Consider the following 15,948-nt stretch of genomic DNA (forward strand, 5'->3'; position numbering starts at 1 on the left):
AAAAAACGAAACTGGCGCCACGTTCGTTCCGTAAGTAGAATAGGGAATGCCTAGAACATTCAGCGTAAGCGTTTTGAAGAATGCGGAAACGGAAAGTACGTTCAAGGCAATATTTTGTTTATAAAGCATAAACGGTTGTATTTTTTTTTTTTTTTCGAAAATGACCGATCGTTTCGCTAGATACGATCCTTATTCCTCGTCTGGTATCGTTTAAAGCCATTTGAAGCTGCACTGAAACTGTCATTTTGACCTTCAACCGTTTGGAGGCCATTGAAGTCCACAATAAGGAGAATAATCCTTTAGGCTAATGTTTTCCTCAAAAATCTTAATTTCTTTTCGACTGATGAAAGAAAGACATGAACATCTTGGAATGACATGGGGGTGAGTAAATTTATCAGGAAAAGTGTATTTAAAAGTGGACTAATCCTTTGAGCGTGTTCAGGTTTTGCCAGCCAATCAGCAGCTAGAGTGTTCTGCTAAACGAATCGAATGATCGAAATGATTCTGCAGCAGTTTTAATGGCACAAACATGATTGTTCACGCTTAATGAATAAAAGAATAGATATGCTAGTGATGATTATGAATACACACGCACATGTTTATATCGTTTTTGAGTATATATACATATATAAATCAATGTTTCTTTCATTGTTCTACTATATGCAAATGGTATGGATTTAGTTGTATGAAATGATTCCAGTGTTTGATTATGCTATATGTATGATATAGTTTTATGATCTTGTACTGTTTGAAACCATAATGGCCTTATTTGAAGTGTAACTGTAGCAGAAATCGATGTACAAATCTGTATTATTGTGCCTCAAAGTTCAGTGTCCCTTTAAAGAAAAGCTTTTAAGAAAATTCATGCATTCAGATGTGCTGTATTTGTTACAAACATTCTTTTTAACTCATTTTCAGTGTCATTATTGTTAACTATTAAAAATCATCAATAATTGCTGAAATAAAATATCAGATGAAATATGTAAACAAGTAGAAAAATGAAAAATGTTGCCTTTGCAACTAACTAAATTAAAACAAGTAGAAGTACTAAAATGACAAAAACTGAAATAAAGCCAAAAAATGAGCACAGAACAAAATGACTAAAATGTAAACTGAAATAATAAAAATTAAAAATATTAATAAATACTATATTATATACATAATATTAAAATAGCACTGCTTAGTTTGATGCAATGAAAGTCATAAAACCCATTAAGTATTCAAGGAATTTTAATTTTATCAAAAATAAAGTAAAACAATGTTGCGTAAAAACAATATTCTCATCCAGTCCAGCTGTGAGGCCACGACCTATTAAAAAAGGGCGGGAGGGGTCGACAGCTTCTGATTGGCTGATGACACGATGTCTAAACGATGTAAACAACTGCATCCTGAAACAAACAAAACATATCGCAACAAAGCAGCTTTCCTTCTCTGCTGTTGCTTTCCGCCCATGGAAACGTCCTGTTGCACTTTCCAACTTTGGGCTATTTTCAAACACAAAACCAACTACTTCGTTTCATTACACTAACATCAATACAAGTGTGTGGGCAAAGTGTGCAAGTTTAACAGAGACAGATATCGAGTTCTTCAGCCGTGTTTTGCATCTGAATGGTGAATGTTGGCGTGTTTCATAAAGTCAAAGGTGCGATGCGATGATCCCAGAGTGTCCAGCGGCGTCGGGCATACAGGTGGGATTTGTTTGGCCCAGACACATCTTTATCTGGCTGCAGGTCCCTGAATAATCCTCTCCCACACACACACGTGACAAACATGACGGAAACACTGAGAGCGGGTGCGTTTGGACTGTATAGAGTCTGTAGAGCAGCACTGAAGGAGCAGTGTGAGTGTGTGTGTGTCGTCTCTCTCACAGGACGATCCACGTGCCTCTGTCATTATCAGCCAACACCTGGAGAGAAGAACCTGCAATGACCAGAAAAACAACATGAACTCACACAGTCATGGCCTACATTTCTGATTTCTAAAAACATAAAATGTCTTAAAACTGTTCAAAAAAATATAAATCCCTTCACCTTGTGAGGCTTAGAGGATGTCTGCAAATTATGGAAATCATATATACACTACCGTTCAAAAGTTTGGGATCAGTATGATTTTTTAAAAAAGAAATTAATACTATTAATACTACTTCAGCAAGGGAGCATTAAACTGATCAAAAGTGACAGTAAAGACATTGATAATGTTAAAAAAGATTTTCATTTCAAATAGATGCTGTTCTTTTGAACTTACTATTCATCAAAGAATCCTGGAAGAAAATTATTTCTACATAAATATGAAGCGGAAGAACTGATAATAATATGAAATGCCTCTTGGGCATCAATTCAGCATATTAGAATGATTTCTGAAGGATCATGCTGGAAGGATGGATGCTGAAAATTCAGCTTTGATCACAGGAATAAAATATAGCTGCAAGCAGCAATTATCAGGGCCAAGCACAAAGAACACGTTAAGTCATGCCAACATGGCTGGGAGCATCAGACCAGCTGCAACAATGAGCAATTAAAGATATTTTAAGATGATTTAAGGTAAAATGGCTGAAAATTCATAAATACAAATACAAGTAATTTGATTCAATGGTTTATTATTTTCAACCAACAGGTGGCGCTGTGACCAAATTGATGTGATGTGGTCAGAGTGAAGTGACAGCGACAAAAGTTTGGTGTCAATATGTCAAAGCACTGCAGAGTCATTTTGGCATCATGCCTCAAATTTGTTGCAAAAGTATACAAAAACGGTTTCATTTATCGACATAATCCATCACTTTTTGCTGGCACAGTCTGAAAACGATCTGACTCGAATTTGGTGAAAATCAGACAAACGCTCTAGGAGGAGTCTAGATGGGACCGATCTAAATGGCGGACATGAAGTTTGGCAGACTGTGGCCAAGCTGGTGTCAATGTTCTGGCAAGACCAAAGGAATCTATTTCATTACAATAGGCATATTTAATAAAAAGTTATTAGTAGGGGTGACCCTGAATAGTTGACGATTCGAATCTTCGATAGGAGGAGCCTGATTCGACTACCAATCTCACAGTCGAATCGTCGCAGAGGTGTTATGAGAAGAGATATGGGGGCGCTTAATATCTGATTTTACATAGACATACTGGTTCTTTCCCAATAGGTTAATATACAGCCTATTATGTTAATACCATAAATAAAAATGTGAAAAGAAAGAAGCTTTTAATAAATATTTTTAATGTGCGTGAATAAATCCAACCCTGTGACCGATTTAAGTTTCACTTCCATCATCCGTGACCGGCAGAGGAGCATCTTTGCGGCAGGGATTAAATCTTTAACAATGTCTTGGATAAAGTGTACAATTGGATGCACTTTGAAATGGTAAAAGATGATCCAAAAAACGTATGATGCAAGTTGTGCCAACAGCTCATGTCCTAGAACTCAACAATGACAAACACTGCGGCGCGCTTCTGCCGGCCAACGAGCTGACTATAGCGCGCTATTTGAAAAGACAAACGGACACGGGCAGATCGCGTGAAAGACTGGATTTTTCTCTCTCAGTCAGGTAGGGTAGCTACAAGTGATTTCAATCTATTTCAGCCGGATGTAATTTGATTTTTGAATGTTTCGCTAAAAAGACTGCCACTCCAGTTCAGCGTTTATTGTCTCTGCAGTTAAAAAGACAAAGTTGACAATTCTGACTATACTTTCGTTATTTTAATAATTTCTTTAATTTTAATTTATTTATTGATCACTCTGGGTTATCTAATTTAATTATTTGTGGCTTGTGTTTTGAATATATGTTCCCCTGCACTTCAGGCATTTTGCAGTTTGACTCGATCATATTTCTGTTTTAATTCAATTCTGTAAATTAATGTTTGATAAAAAAAAATTATAATTTTTTTTATTAAATGAATTAAAGTTTTTGGTGCATCAATGTTGCGCTGTAGAGTTAAAGCTTGCTTGCACAGACAGTTTAGCCGATGTAATTTCATTTGCCGACATATGAAATGTATATCTGCAGTGTGGCTTTTCTGCAGTTATTTTTATAAATATTTTAAGGTTTATTGATCCAAAATGTTTTTATTCGTTTTCTTCTATATCTTTGTGTGGTGTTCTGTACATCGTGGCTGTGAATGTTTATCCACATTGCCTTTCATTTGTTTAAAAAAAAGATAAAATCATTGTCAGTTTCGTCTATCACTTGACAGGCAGTTTGGTCGGTTTATTAGAAAGACGTTTCTCTGTGCTGTGTGTGAAAGAAAATAAAAGTTGTCTTAAGCCGCGCCCGCGGGTAGGCTATAGGTCTTAGGCCTGCTTCATTTTCCGTGTCCCGCTCCATCTTGTGCACAGTTCAGCACGCGGCCCTTTCAAAGTCCGTGCGCACTCTCTAGTGGACTGCAGTTTTTCAAGCTCAAATCAATATGATTTGACTATCAGTCGAATATAGGCAATCTGATTCGAATCAGATTCGACTATGTAAATCCGTAGTCAAGGACACCCCTAGTTATTAGTATTTTTGGAAATTTAATTTTAACTTTTGACTAACTTTTGAGGTGACACTGCCCCAAAACTTTTTGAGCACTGTCAGAGCATGGTGCCGAAAACACATACGATTTTCGTAATAATACACCAATGCTTTAGTAAAATATAGCATAATTCAAAATGGCTGACACCCAAAATGGCTGATATGGGAAAATTAGATATCATTCGACTCAGCATGACACCCTGATTCAAAAGAGACCAGTTTGGCCAAACCATTCAGGGATGCATTTCCCGAAAGCATCGTTAGTCAACTATGGTCGTAAGTCCCATTGAACTCTATTGGTAATGACGGAACTTGCGACCATTGTTCGCTTTGGGAAACGCACCCCAGAAGTTATAGGCAAAAATAGCCATTTTTCATATCTCCTGACCACTAGGTGGCATTGCACTGAAATGGTGCAGGTAGCCTCAGATTATGGTAGACATAACACACACCAATGCTGTGTCCCAATTCGCCTACTTATACTACGCCCTAAAAGTATGTACTCTTTCTGTGAACAAAAAGTACTTACTTTTGAGTGTGTAGCAAAAGAGTAGACAAGCTTTGGGACATACTAACACGTCATACAATCGCGTCTTTTCTCTCTGTCGCATCCTGTCACCGTAAACTGGCCTGTCAATCATCTTACATCCTCCACATTTCATTTACTTAATTTCCTACCGTATCGGAGAGAAATGCAGCATGTTGATATGCAGTCGCGAGTCTTTCATGTGGAGAACTCTCCTCATATTAATGCATAATGATGCATTTAAAAGTTAATGGCCATTCGGATCTTTATAAAAGTCCACATTGGTATTTGCAGATGAAAAATAACACGGATAACATGAAATATATATTTTCTATCAGGTTAAACTGATTATTAGTCACTCAAACCTCTCAGCGTCGATCGCGCGTATCCGCCATGTTTTGTAGTTTTTTAACACTTTTCACTCGTGTTTGTAGTTCTGAACTGAATCCTCGTTCAACGCGCAATGGGTTGTGGGCAATATTAGCCTTTATAGTGTGCACGGATCCACACTTCGAAAATCTACCGGAAATAGTAGACCATCCGGGGACTTTTGGCATACTCTTTTCAACATACTATGCTTTGGGACACACTTATTTTAAACTCACATACTATTTAGGATGGATAGTATGGACATTGGAACGCAGGGCAAGTTTGGTCAGAATAAGCTAAAGCGTTGCAGAGATATAGCCTCACGTTCATTTTGGCGGGCACTTCGAAGAATTCATTTGCGCATTATTTGAGAACGGTTTGACGACTTGAATTCCATAATTTTTTTGTCGGCATGGTGTGAAGATAATCTGGTTCAATTTTGGCAAAAGAATTTTCATGACTGAAAATAACATCCTAGGGTGCAATCGAATCGTCTTTAGCCAAAGAATCAGTTTCTAACCCTTACGGTTCAAAAGTCATTAGCATAAACGTGAGTGCAAATTTGGACAGCTGGTGGCGCTACAAGGATTGAGTTAGAGACTCCAAATTTGCTCTGGTGACAGATCAGACTGTCCTCTATCAGTGTGCCAAATTTCATAACTTTCCCTGAAGCGCTTCTATGGGCTCCCATAGACTTCCAGAGCGGAAGAAGAAGAAGAACGCCAACAGATACATCCTACACACCTTCGATGCTGGCCCCTAAATACATTTTACAATATATTCAAATAGAAAACAGTTATTTTAAAAGGTAATAATATTTGACAATATTACAGTTTTTACTGTATTTCTGATCACATAAATGCAGACTTGATGAGCAGAAAAGACTTCTTTCAAGATCATTAAAAAATCTTCCCGACCCAAACTTTTGAACCATACTATAGGTGAATTGATTTGAGCACATGTGTCCGTGTAAACCACACCTTTATGCATAGCCTCATTGGTCATGCGGTTGATGTAGCGTGAGCTGCTCTCTGGGACGAGCCACCGCATGACGGTGTTCACACATGACTTCCTGTAGGAGCTCCACACACTTCCACTAGAGACAAGCACATGATGACATCTGAATGAAGGGACGGACAGCACACCTCTATCTACCCAGAGAGAACATCTGAAGGTCGTTACCTGGTCTGACCTTTGACCTCAGTGAGGTCGCCGACACCCACTGTGTGACACGCTCCTGTGTTTAAATCCCAACTGACCTGCAGACTGGAGTGATACGACTTCGGTCTACAAACAAAGACAGAACGTAAAGTATTAATGAGCATTTCATTATGCATGTGTGTGTGTGTGAACTGGTTTGGCCTACATAATGTAGTGTGTATTCAGGTTTCAGGCCAAATGCAGAAAGTTTTCCAGAAAATATCATTAGCTCAGTATAAAAACCATTACGCCTATGGATATTCCTCATGATAGGTTTACCAACGTGTGTGTGTGTGTGTGTGTACCTGCAGTGCTCATCCTCACAATTAGAGAACGCCAGAAGCAGCAGCCCGATGTTGATCACCACTTTGTTGGTCTCCGGGCAAACCTGTCACCATAGAAACAACAGAACACATGCAAATTAGAACACTGCACCAATAGAGTGCAACATCTGAGTTCCGGTGTGGTGGGAAATCACCCTGTAGTAAAAAAGGCTTAGCTTAAATGTGTAATATGAATAAATAGTGCTCATAAACGGCTGTTGAGACAGTATTCTCAAGTGAAACGAGTAGAGGCTTGGACCTGGAAACAGCATTCCTTACTTCACAACTTATCAAGCGGATAAACGAATCATATTACCAAATTAAAACACAAAACAGCAGTTCCTCCTAAAGTAACGTCACCTCGAGGATGACGACGTCATAGTCGCTGAAGGAACAGAACTGGGAGCCCCAATCAGCATCATTCCTGATGACCTCGTTGATGAGATACTCGAAATCCAGCGTCAGCTGCTCGATACACACACACTGAGAGAGACGCACAAGAGTTCAGACACAACATCCTGCAGCATGTGCTGTATCACAGTAACGTCTCAGACACACACCTGACCGCTGTACTGTCCCGTCACCAGCTGTAAGTTTCGTCCCTTCAGATCCGTCACAGTGAAAGGAAGCTGGACTTTATCATCCTCCTCTCCTGAAGACAAGAGACAGACAGACTATAGATTATATACTGGATCAGGTGAGCTGTCTGGTGTAGAAATGAGAAAATTCTACACACTTTAGACTATATAGACATGTATTATATAATCAGATGCACATTTAGGTGGGGAAAAAAGCATGTTCTTCATCATAATATAATGTCAAATAATCACATCTTTTATGAACCAGTTCTGTTTAGTGAATCAAAAACATACAACACTGGCAGAGTAGACTGATTCACGAACAAATGACTCTTTGTCCATTACGTGAATCATAAGCATACAGTGCAACTTGTGTAGTCTGATTCACAAATAGTAAATCCAAAAAACAAACAAACAAACAACATGATCAGTGGAGTCTAATTCACACACAATGACTTTTTTTTTTGTGAATCAAAAACATACAGTGCAACCAGTGTAGTATGATTCATAAACTTATAATATGATTCTTTTTAGTGAATCAAAAACATACAGTGCAACCAGTGTAGTATGATTCATAAACTTATAATATGATTCTTTTTAGTGAATCAAAATCATACAGCGTGACCAGTGTAGTCTGAGTCACAAATAATTTTTTTATGAATCAGTTCTTTTAGTGAATCAAAAACATACGGCGCGACTGGTGTAGCCTAGTTTGAGAGTATATTATTTTAGTGAATCACAAATAAATACAGCGCAACCACTGTAGTCTGATTCACAAACGAATCTTATGAGCAGATTCTTTTCAGAGAATCAAAAAACATACAGCAAGAGCAGAGCAGACTGATTCACGAACAAATAACTCTTCCAAGTCAGTTGTTGCTATAAACAGTTTAAAAAGACAAGTTACAGTTTTGAATCAGAACTGAATAGATCAGGGCTGCGTTTCCCAAAAGCATCGCAAGTTGATCGTAGAACCATTGCCACCAATGGAGCTACGATCGATGCTTTTGGGAAACGCTGCCCAGAGCGGTTTCTGAATCAACATCTGACTCACTGAATTGCAAGTTATGTTATTATTTTTAGTAATGTCCAAGTTTCTGTATTGGTATCATTACTGACAGATTGTCCTTATGACAAAGTGTCATCAAAGATGCACATTTTAATAAATAAATGTAGTACCGCTCGGCTGCTCTGCCGCTCCAGCCTGTGGTAGTCGGTATCTGAGAGTGGTGTAGTTGACGTAAGAAGGTTCTGAGGACGAAGAGGAGGATGAAGGCTCATGAGCATGTGGAGACAGAGAGGAGACGGAGGAGGTGGATCCAGGAGACATGACTGTGTTACACACAGCGCTTTCCTCTGCCTCTGTGGGCGGCACTGAACATTGATTCTCTCCTGAGGAGGAAGACGAGGGTCCTGGGACTTCAGCGTCTCCTTCACGTCCCTCTGTCGTTCGATCTTCCTCGCTGGGGAATCGCTGGGTGTCAGTCTCTTCTTTCTCTTTGGCTTTGCACCTGTCGTGTTCCCTTGTTCCTGCCTGAGCTCGGCGGAAAATGTCAGCAGCAAACTCTCTGGCCCGCACAGCAGCCTGCGATTGGCCGGGGGAGAGCGGGGTGAAATGGGGCTTTGACTGTCTGAGGGTAGATGACTCCTCAGATGAGGTGGATGAGGATGAGGATGAGGATGGTGATATAGGTCCAGCAGGAGGAGAAGAGGAAGAAGCTTCTCTCTTTCGGTACAAGATCTGATTGTTTTGACAATCCTGCTGCCCGTCTCCTACAGAGACACAGAGAGAGATTAATAGAGATCATTAAATCACAATATTAATTTCACACTAAAATACAACTGTAAAAATAAAACAGTAATATTGTGTAATTTTATTACAATTTAAAATAAGTGTTTTTTATTTGAATATACAGTACAGTCCAAAAGTTTGGAACCACTAAGATTTTTAATGTTTTTAAAAGAAGTTTCGTCTGCTCACCAAGGCTACATTTATTTAATTAAAAATACAGTAAAAAACAGTAATATTGTGAAATATTATTACAATTTAAAATAACAGTTTTCTATTTGAATATATTTCACAAAGAAATTCATTCCTGTGATGCAAAGCTGAATTTTCAGCATCGTTACTCCAGTCTTCAGTGTCACATGATCCTTCAGAAATCATTCTAATATGCTGATCTGCTGCTCAAGAAACATTTAATGTGTACAATTGTACAAAATATTTGTGTACAATATTTTTTTTCAGGATTATTTGATGAATAGAAAGTTCAAAAGAACAGTGTTTATCTGAAATCTAATCTTTTGTAACATTATAAATGTCTTTACTGCCACTTTTGATTGATTTAATGCATCCTTGCTGAATAAAAGTACTCATTTCTTTAATTTCTTTTCAAAAAAATAAAAATAAAAATTCTTACTGACCCCAAACTTTTGAACGGTAGTGTATAATGCTACAGAAGCTTTGTATTTCAGATAAATGCTGTTCTTTTGAACTTTCTATTCATCAAGGAATCCTGAAAAAAAAAGTACACAACTGTTTTCAACATTGAAAATAATCATAAATGTTTATTGAGCAGCAAATCAGCATATTAGAATGATTTCTGAAGGACCATGTGACACTGAAGACTGGAGTAACGATGCTGAAAATTCAGCTTTGCATCACAGGAATAAATTACTTTGTCAAATATATTCAAATAGAAAACAGTTATTTTGAAATTGTAATAATATTTCACAATATTACTGTTTTTTACTGTATTTTTAACTAAATAAATGTAGCCTTGGTGAGCAGACGAAACTTCTTTTAAAAACATTAAAAATCTTAGTGGTTCCAAACTTTTGGACTGTACTGTATGTTAAAATGTTTTCCTGTGATGCAAAGCTGAATTTTCAGCATCATTACTCCAGTCTTCAGTGTCACATGATCCTTCAGAAATCATTCTAATATGATGATTTGATGATCAAGAAACATTTCTGATTATTATCGATGTTGAAAACAGTTGTGCTGCTTCGTATTTCTGTGGAAACTGATATATTTTTTCCAGGATTCTTTGATGAATTCTTTTTTTTTTTTTTTTTACAAATGACTCTTTATGAGTTTTATTCATTTGATTAAAATGAACTGTACAAACAAACAATTTTCTAAAACGAATCATAATGCTACCTGAGAGAGCACAAAAGCACACACTCACATGGACATCAACAACGTAACACACACTGACATGAACGATCAATCTCTGTGTGTACCTGGGCAGAGGGAGATGGCGCAGGCCACCAGAGAGTAGCTGGTGTTGAGCAGAATCACCTGGTCCTTCTTCAGCTGCAGCGCCGGCTGGAAGGTCGGGAACGGATAAACCACTTGATAGCGAGCGTTCAGAACGTAACCGTGCTGCAGACACTCGCCACCTGCACCGGAGAAAGGCGTTTAATTGCTCTGCTCCAACCCCTAGTGAGCAGTCAATAACACGGCGTGTGTACCTGTGCGTATGGTGGATACGGAGGACGTGGGACAGCACTGTTTGCACGGCTGCGCGGGAGGCATCGAGGTGATGGTGATGTAGATGTCTCTGTTGTTCTCATCACTCATCATCATGTTCATCAGGGCTGAACTGGAGCTGCGTGTGCTGACAGATCACAGAGAGCACACGTTTAGATAGATATACACTGACTACTCTTACTTTACTATCACTCATTTTTTACAGTGAATTCATTTTTATTTTTGTATTTTCTGTTTTCATTTGAATTTCAGTTAAGGTGCCCCTATTATGCTATTTCAAAGGATCTTAATTTAGTTTTGGAGTCTCCTACACCATGTTTACATGCATCAAAGGTCAAAAACACTTTAATTTTCTCATAATATACATTGCACATCACCTTCATTCTCATTAAACCCCTCCTTTCTGAGAGCCTACTCTGCTCTGATTGGTCAGATGGCCCAGTCTGTTGTGATTGGACGCCCGTTTACAGTGTGGAACTGAAACGCTCATTATCATATCTGAATTTCAGCTCTGATCTTCCTCAGCACTTGATACACAGTGATATGAACAGTAATGATGGCATCGGTTTCATCTTATCGATTTGAGCCCGAATCTCATCGTTTGGAAGTGCATGAAAAGTGGATGCTCAGTGCTGAAAACAGCGTCTTCTCGGCATGTCAACAACACGAACCAAACTTGTCCAGGCCTCAGCTACAGTAACAGTGCTTGAGGGTCAAAGAAGACATTGCTTGCGGACAGCCAATGAAGACCATAGGCTGACATTATGCAAATTTTGTTACACTGTTAGTGGGTGATTTCTTTCTGATTTTCAGAAGGCAGACTGCGATGGTGAACATGGTTTGTGTAACATAAGCAACACATTATTAGCTGTTTAATAACATAGTCAAACAAAAGGCTAATGACCGTTAAGTGTTTGAAGTTGTAGAGAGCAATACATAAAACGCATTATCATTCTGATACATCGACTTGTAGACGAGCCTGTTTAATTCAATCTTCCTTCTTCTGAATCAGTTTCTGGTTCAAACATATATGACTGAATTAAACCAGTATTTCCACTTGCTATTGTACAGCGTTTACTACAGTTGAGCGAGTGGATCAGGTATTCAGAGCTGGTGTGATTGAGTGGAGGCGGGGATTAATTTGCATATTCATGGTTTGGTGTATACTAAATGAAGCAAGGTTGTAGAGTTACATTTAAGCTATTCTCAAAGATGAGTTTTAAGGGATAAAATTATTGACTACAGTGGGACTTTAAACTACCCTGCCACTGACCCATAACAGACAGCATAGAGGAGGGAGACAGGTTCTTACTTAAAGCCGAAGACAACCAGCTTGGAATGATCATTGTGCCACTCGCAGACGGTCAGATAGAGATCGGTGTAGATGTCCTCACCCGCAAACAAACGCACATGATGCACCTGAAAAGAGAAAGAAACAGATCAAGCGTCACATCGCTCTAGATGTGAAGAAGCCACAACTACAGACTGTTCAAATAGTTAAACCCCCTAACCACCCTCACCAACCACCTTACACCATTTATTTTCTATGGCAGTCATTTTTGACTATACATGTGCATCTCAATAAATTAGAATATCATGTAAAACTTTTTTTTCTGTAATTTAATTCAAATAGTAAAACTTAAATATATTCTAGATTTATTAGACAAAGTAAAATATTTCCAGACTTTTTTGTTTTCATTTTGATGATTACAGCTTTCTGCTCATCAAAATCAAAAAATCAGTATCTCAAATTATTAGAATATTTAATTTCAAGTTCTATTAAATTACTGTTCTCAGGTTATAAATACTGGGTTTAGGTCAGTAATCCCAACAGCAGTCATGGGGAAGTCTGCTGACTTGACAGTTGTCAAGAAGACGATCATCAAGAGCAATGAGGGTAAGCCACAGAGGGTCATTGCTGAAAGAGCTGGCTGTTCGCAGAGTGCTGTGCCAAAGCATATTCATGGAAAGTTGACTGGAAGGAAAAGGTGTACAAGTGAAAGGAATGACCGCAGGATTGAGAAGAACTTAGGAGAGCTTCAAAAGGAGTGGACTGAAGCTGGAGTCAATGAATCAAGAGCCACCGCACACAGACGTCGTCAGGAAATGGGCTACTTCTGAACCAAAGACAAAGTCAGAAGCGTCTTACCTGGACTGAGGAGAAAAAGAACAGGACTGTTGCTCAGTGGTCCAAAGTCCTCTTTTCAGAAGTAAATTTTGCATTTCATTTGGAAATCAAGGTCCCAGAGTCTGGAGGAAGAGCGGAGAGGCACAGAAACCATGTTGCTTGAGGTCCAGTGTAAAGTTTCCACAGTCAGTGATGATTTAGGCTGCCATGTCATCTGCTGGTGTTGGTCCAACCAAAGTCACTGCACCCGTTTACCAAGAAATTTTAGAGCACTTCATGCTTTCTTCTGCTGACCAGCTTTTTAAAGATGCCGATTTAATTTTCTAGCAGGATTTGGCACCTGCCCACACTGCCAAAGGTACCAAAAGCTGGTTCAATGACCATGGTGTTACTGTGCTTGATTGGCCAGCGAACTCACCAGACCTGAACCCTATAGAGAATCTATGGGGTATCATCAAGAGGAAGATGAGAGACACCAGACCCAACAATGCAGATGACCTGAAGGCCGCTATCAAAGCAACCTCAGCTTCCATTAGACCTGAGCAGTGCCACAGACTGATCGCCTCCATGCCACGCCACATTGATGCAGTAATTCATGCAAAAGGAGGCCCTACCAAGTATTGAGTACTTATACAGTAAATGAATATACTTTCCAGAAGGCCAACAATTCACTAAAAATGTTTTGTTTTTTTTTCTTATCTTATGAAGTATTCTAATTTGATGAATTGGTGGGTTTTTGTTAAATGTGAGCCAAAATCATCACAATTAAAAGAACCAAAGACTTAAAGTACTTCCTTCAGTCTGTGTGCATTAAATTTATTTAATACACGAGTTCCACAATTTGAGTTGAATTACTGAAATAAATGAACTTTTCCACGACATTCTAATTTATTGAGATGCACCTGTATTTTTAAAACCATTTAGCCTTTTCTAGTCACGTCCATGATTTTTTTGTGTTCATATAGCAAGTGCCACACAAGTCACAAAGTTTGTGTAAATGTAAAATTAAATTTTTTTCTGTTTAAAATGACCAAAGACCACCAGAGGTTTAAAGTCGGCATTAAACTGCTTCTCAAACAAGAACAAATGTAGGGCGGGGCTTGATTCTCTCCACGGGGAAATGATTGGATGGTTGTGGTTTGCTATTGGTGGATCTCACGTAAGTGGCAGGTTGTCCCGTCCTTGCACCAGTAAACAAGTTTCATGGAACAGCGAACGGTTGTTTCACCTGTTTGAGGCGGCTGTGCAGGTTAAACTCCCACCAGTACAGGTGATAGGTGTAGAAAGAGAAGTCATCGTCCTCTCCACAGTCACTGGTGTAGGACAGCACATACCGGCCGCACTTGGTGAAGCCCAGGAAGATGTGCCTGTGATAGCAGAGAGACAGACGAGTCAGATACAGCATTCACATGGCTCCGACACAGACCGCATGTTGTTCTCCTCACCCTGCTCTGAGGAACTCCTCACTGACGATGGTCTTCAGCGGGACGCAGACGCGTGGAGGGAGCTTTCGGAAGAGCCGCTGAGAGAGCTGCCCATTCAGCTGAAAGACAGACAGACAGAGACATGATTAATACAGATGTAGAGTAATACAACTAGAAGCTTTTAGACTGATAAAGCTATTAATGCGTCAAGACCATGATATATATTTGCACTGAGCTCAACCTGGCTAAGGCATTTCTACCATCCGTTTATGTTTTAAGAAAATGAGATTTTCCATTAAATGATATGGGGTTGAGGATAGAGTATGTCATTTCAATGTGAATGATAGATGTCAGTGCAGAATAATGAATAATAATGTACTTATTGATGGACATCTCGATCATGACAGATTCATAAACATGATCATTGTTTGTTGTTGTTGCCCCAAAGAACCATATACAGCAAATAAATGTTTTTCCATTGCTTTTCTGTAGATGTGCCCATTGAACGCTTCACATACACAAATAATGAACTCTGAGAGACACATAAAGGCGTTTAAATAGGCTACAGCTAAACATGCTAATAACACACACATTATTATCTACGTTAGGCTGTTGAAACATTTCACGACATAAATGCGAAAAGTCCCTCTTTCTGCATACCCGCCCGCGCGTGAGGAGTTTGATGACGTGATCTTTGTGTTTTCTCTGTTGTTTTTGTTTGTTGTCATCTTTCTCAGATTTCGAGCTGGGCGCCATTTTTGATTTTTTCCAGTTCTTTGGATTTGCCCTCAGTCCAGCCCCAGCAGCTCGCCGATTGGCTCTGCGTTCTCTGCTGAGAGCTTTGATTGGTCAAAAAAATCGTCAATCAAAGAAATGAGGGCGGGCTATTTGCTACGTTCTGCTATTCATATGGCTCTGAATACTATTCAACCAATCAACCATTGTCGAAATTAATTGTTTGCAAATAAGTTTATATTTTATGTAGTTTCTAATCAATAAATTATATATATATATTTTTTTTTTAATTAATTAAACAATTAGTCAGTTAATCACAACAATAAAATGTCAAAGTCGTCTCAATCGATGAATACTGCAGGGAATTAAAGATGAAGTTCATATTCTATTTTTATTTTACATTATCACTTTAGTGTACACTTAATAAATAAATACTGTTTTTTAAAGTCAGCGTTCTAGATGCTACAGTCACTGTCATATTATCAAGAAAGCTGTTATCATATACAATGAGGTGTACCTTGACCTGGCGGGTGTGTCTCTAGTGAAAAAGTTGATCCTGACACAGGAATGTTTGTTGCGAAACCCCACCCTCCCCATTTAGTCATTGAAATGTATAGACTCCCAAATCATTGTCAAGCTTTGCTGACATAAATATAGACATATTGTAC

General features: G+C 38.7%; 2 protein-coding genes across 5 annotated transcripts in view; both read right to left on the reverse strand.

Annotated features, from left to right (window-relative positions):
• Positions 1-15,948, reverse strand: part of LOC125271747 (NACHT, LRR and PYD domains-containing protein 12-like) — a 1,137,836-nt gene that overhangs the window by 735,918 nt on the left and 385,970 nt on the right. The gene's annotated exons all lie outside the window — the stretch shown is intronic.
• On the reverse strand, positions 1,213-15,942 carry dcaf15 (DDB1 and CUL4 associated factor 15). 2 transcript variants are annotated; one of them, XM_048195995.1, is made up of 14 exons: positions 15,798-15,942; positions 15,137-15,384; positions 14,567-14,664; positions 14,350-14,488; positions 12,306-12,412; positions 10,975-11,120; positions 10,744-10,902; positions 8,677-9,270; positions 7,480-7,571; positions 7,280-7,402; positions 6,902-6,984; positions 6,579-6,683; positions 6,377-6,492; positions 1,213-1,920 (listed from the first exon to the last, which is right to left on the reverse strand). In XM_048195995.1, the coding sequence occupies exons 1-14, from the start codon at positions 15,883-15,885 to the stop codon at positions 1,865-1,867; spliced, it is 2,154 nt and encodes a 717-aa protein (XP_048051952.1). In that variant the 5' UTR covers positions 15,886-15,942; the 3' UTR covers positions 1,213-1,864. The 2 variants fall into 2 exon arrangements, with proteins under 2 accessions (XP_048051952.1, XP_048051953.1); XM_048195996.1 differs by having other exon boundaries at positions 15,206-15,384; positions 15,798-15,928.

Source organism: Megalobrama amblycephala, linkage group LG7 (assembly GCF_018812025.1).
Source record: "Megalobrama amblycephala isolate DHTTF-2021 linkage group LG7, ASM1881202v1, whole genome shotgun sequence".
NCBI lineage: Eukaryota > Metazoa > Chordata > Actinopteri > Cypriniformes > Xenocyprididae > Megalobrama > Megalobrama amblycephala.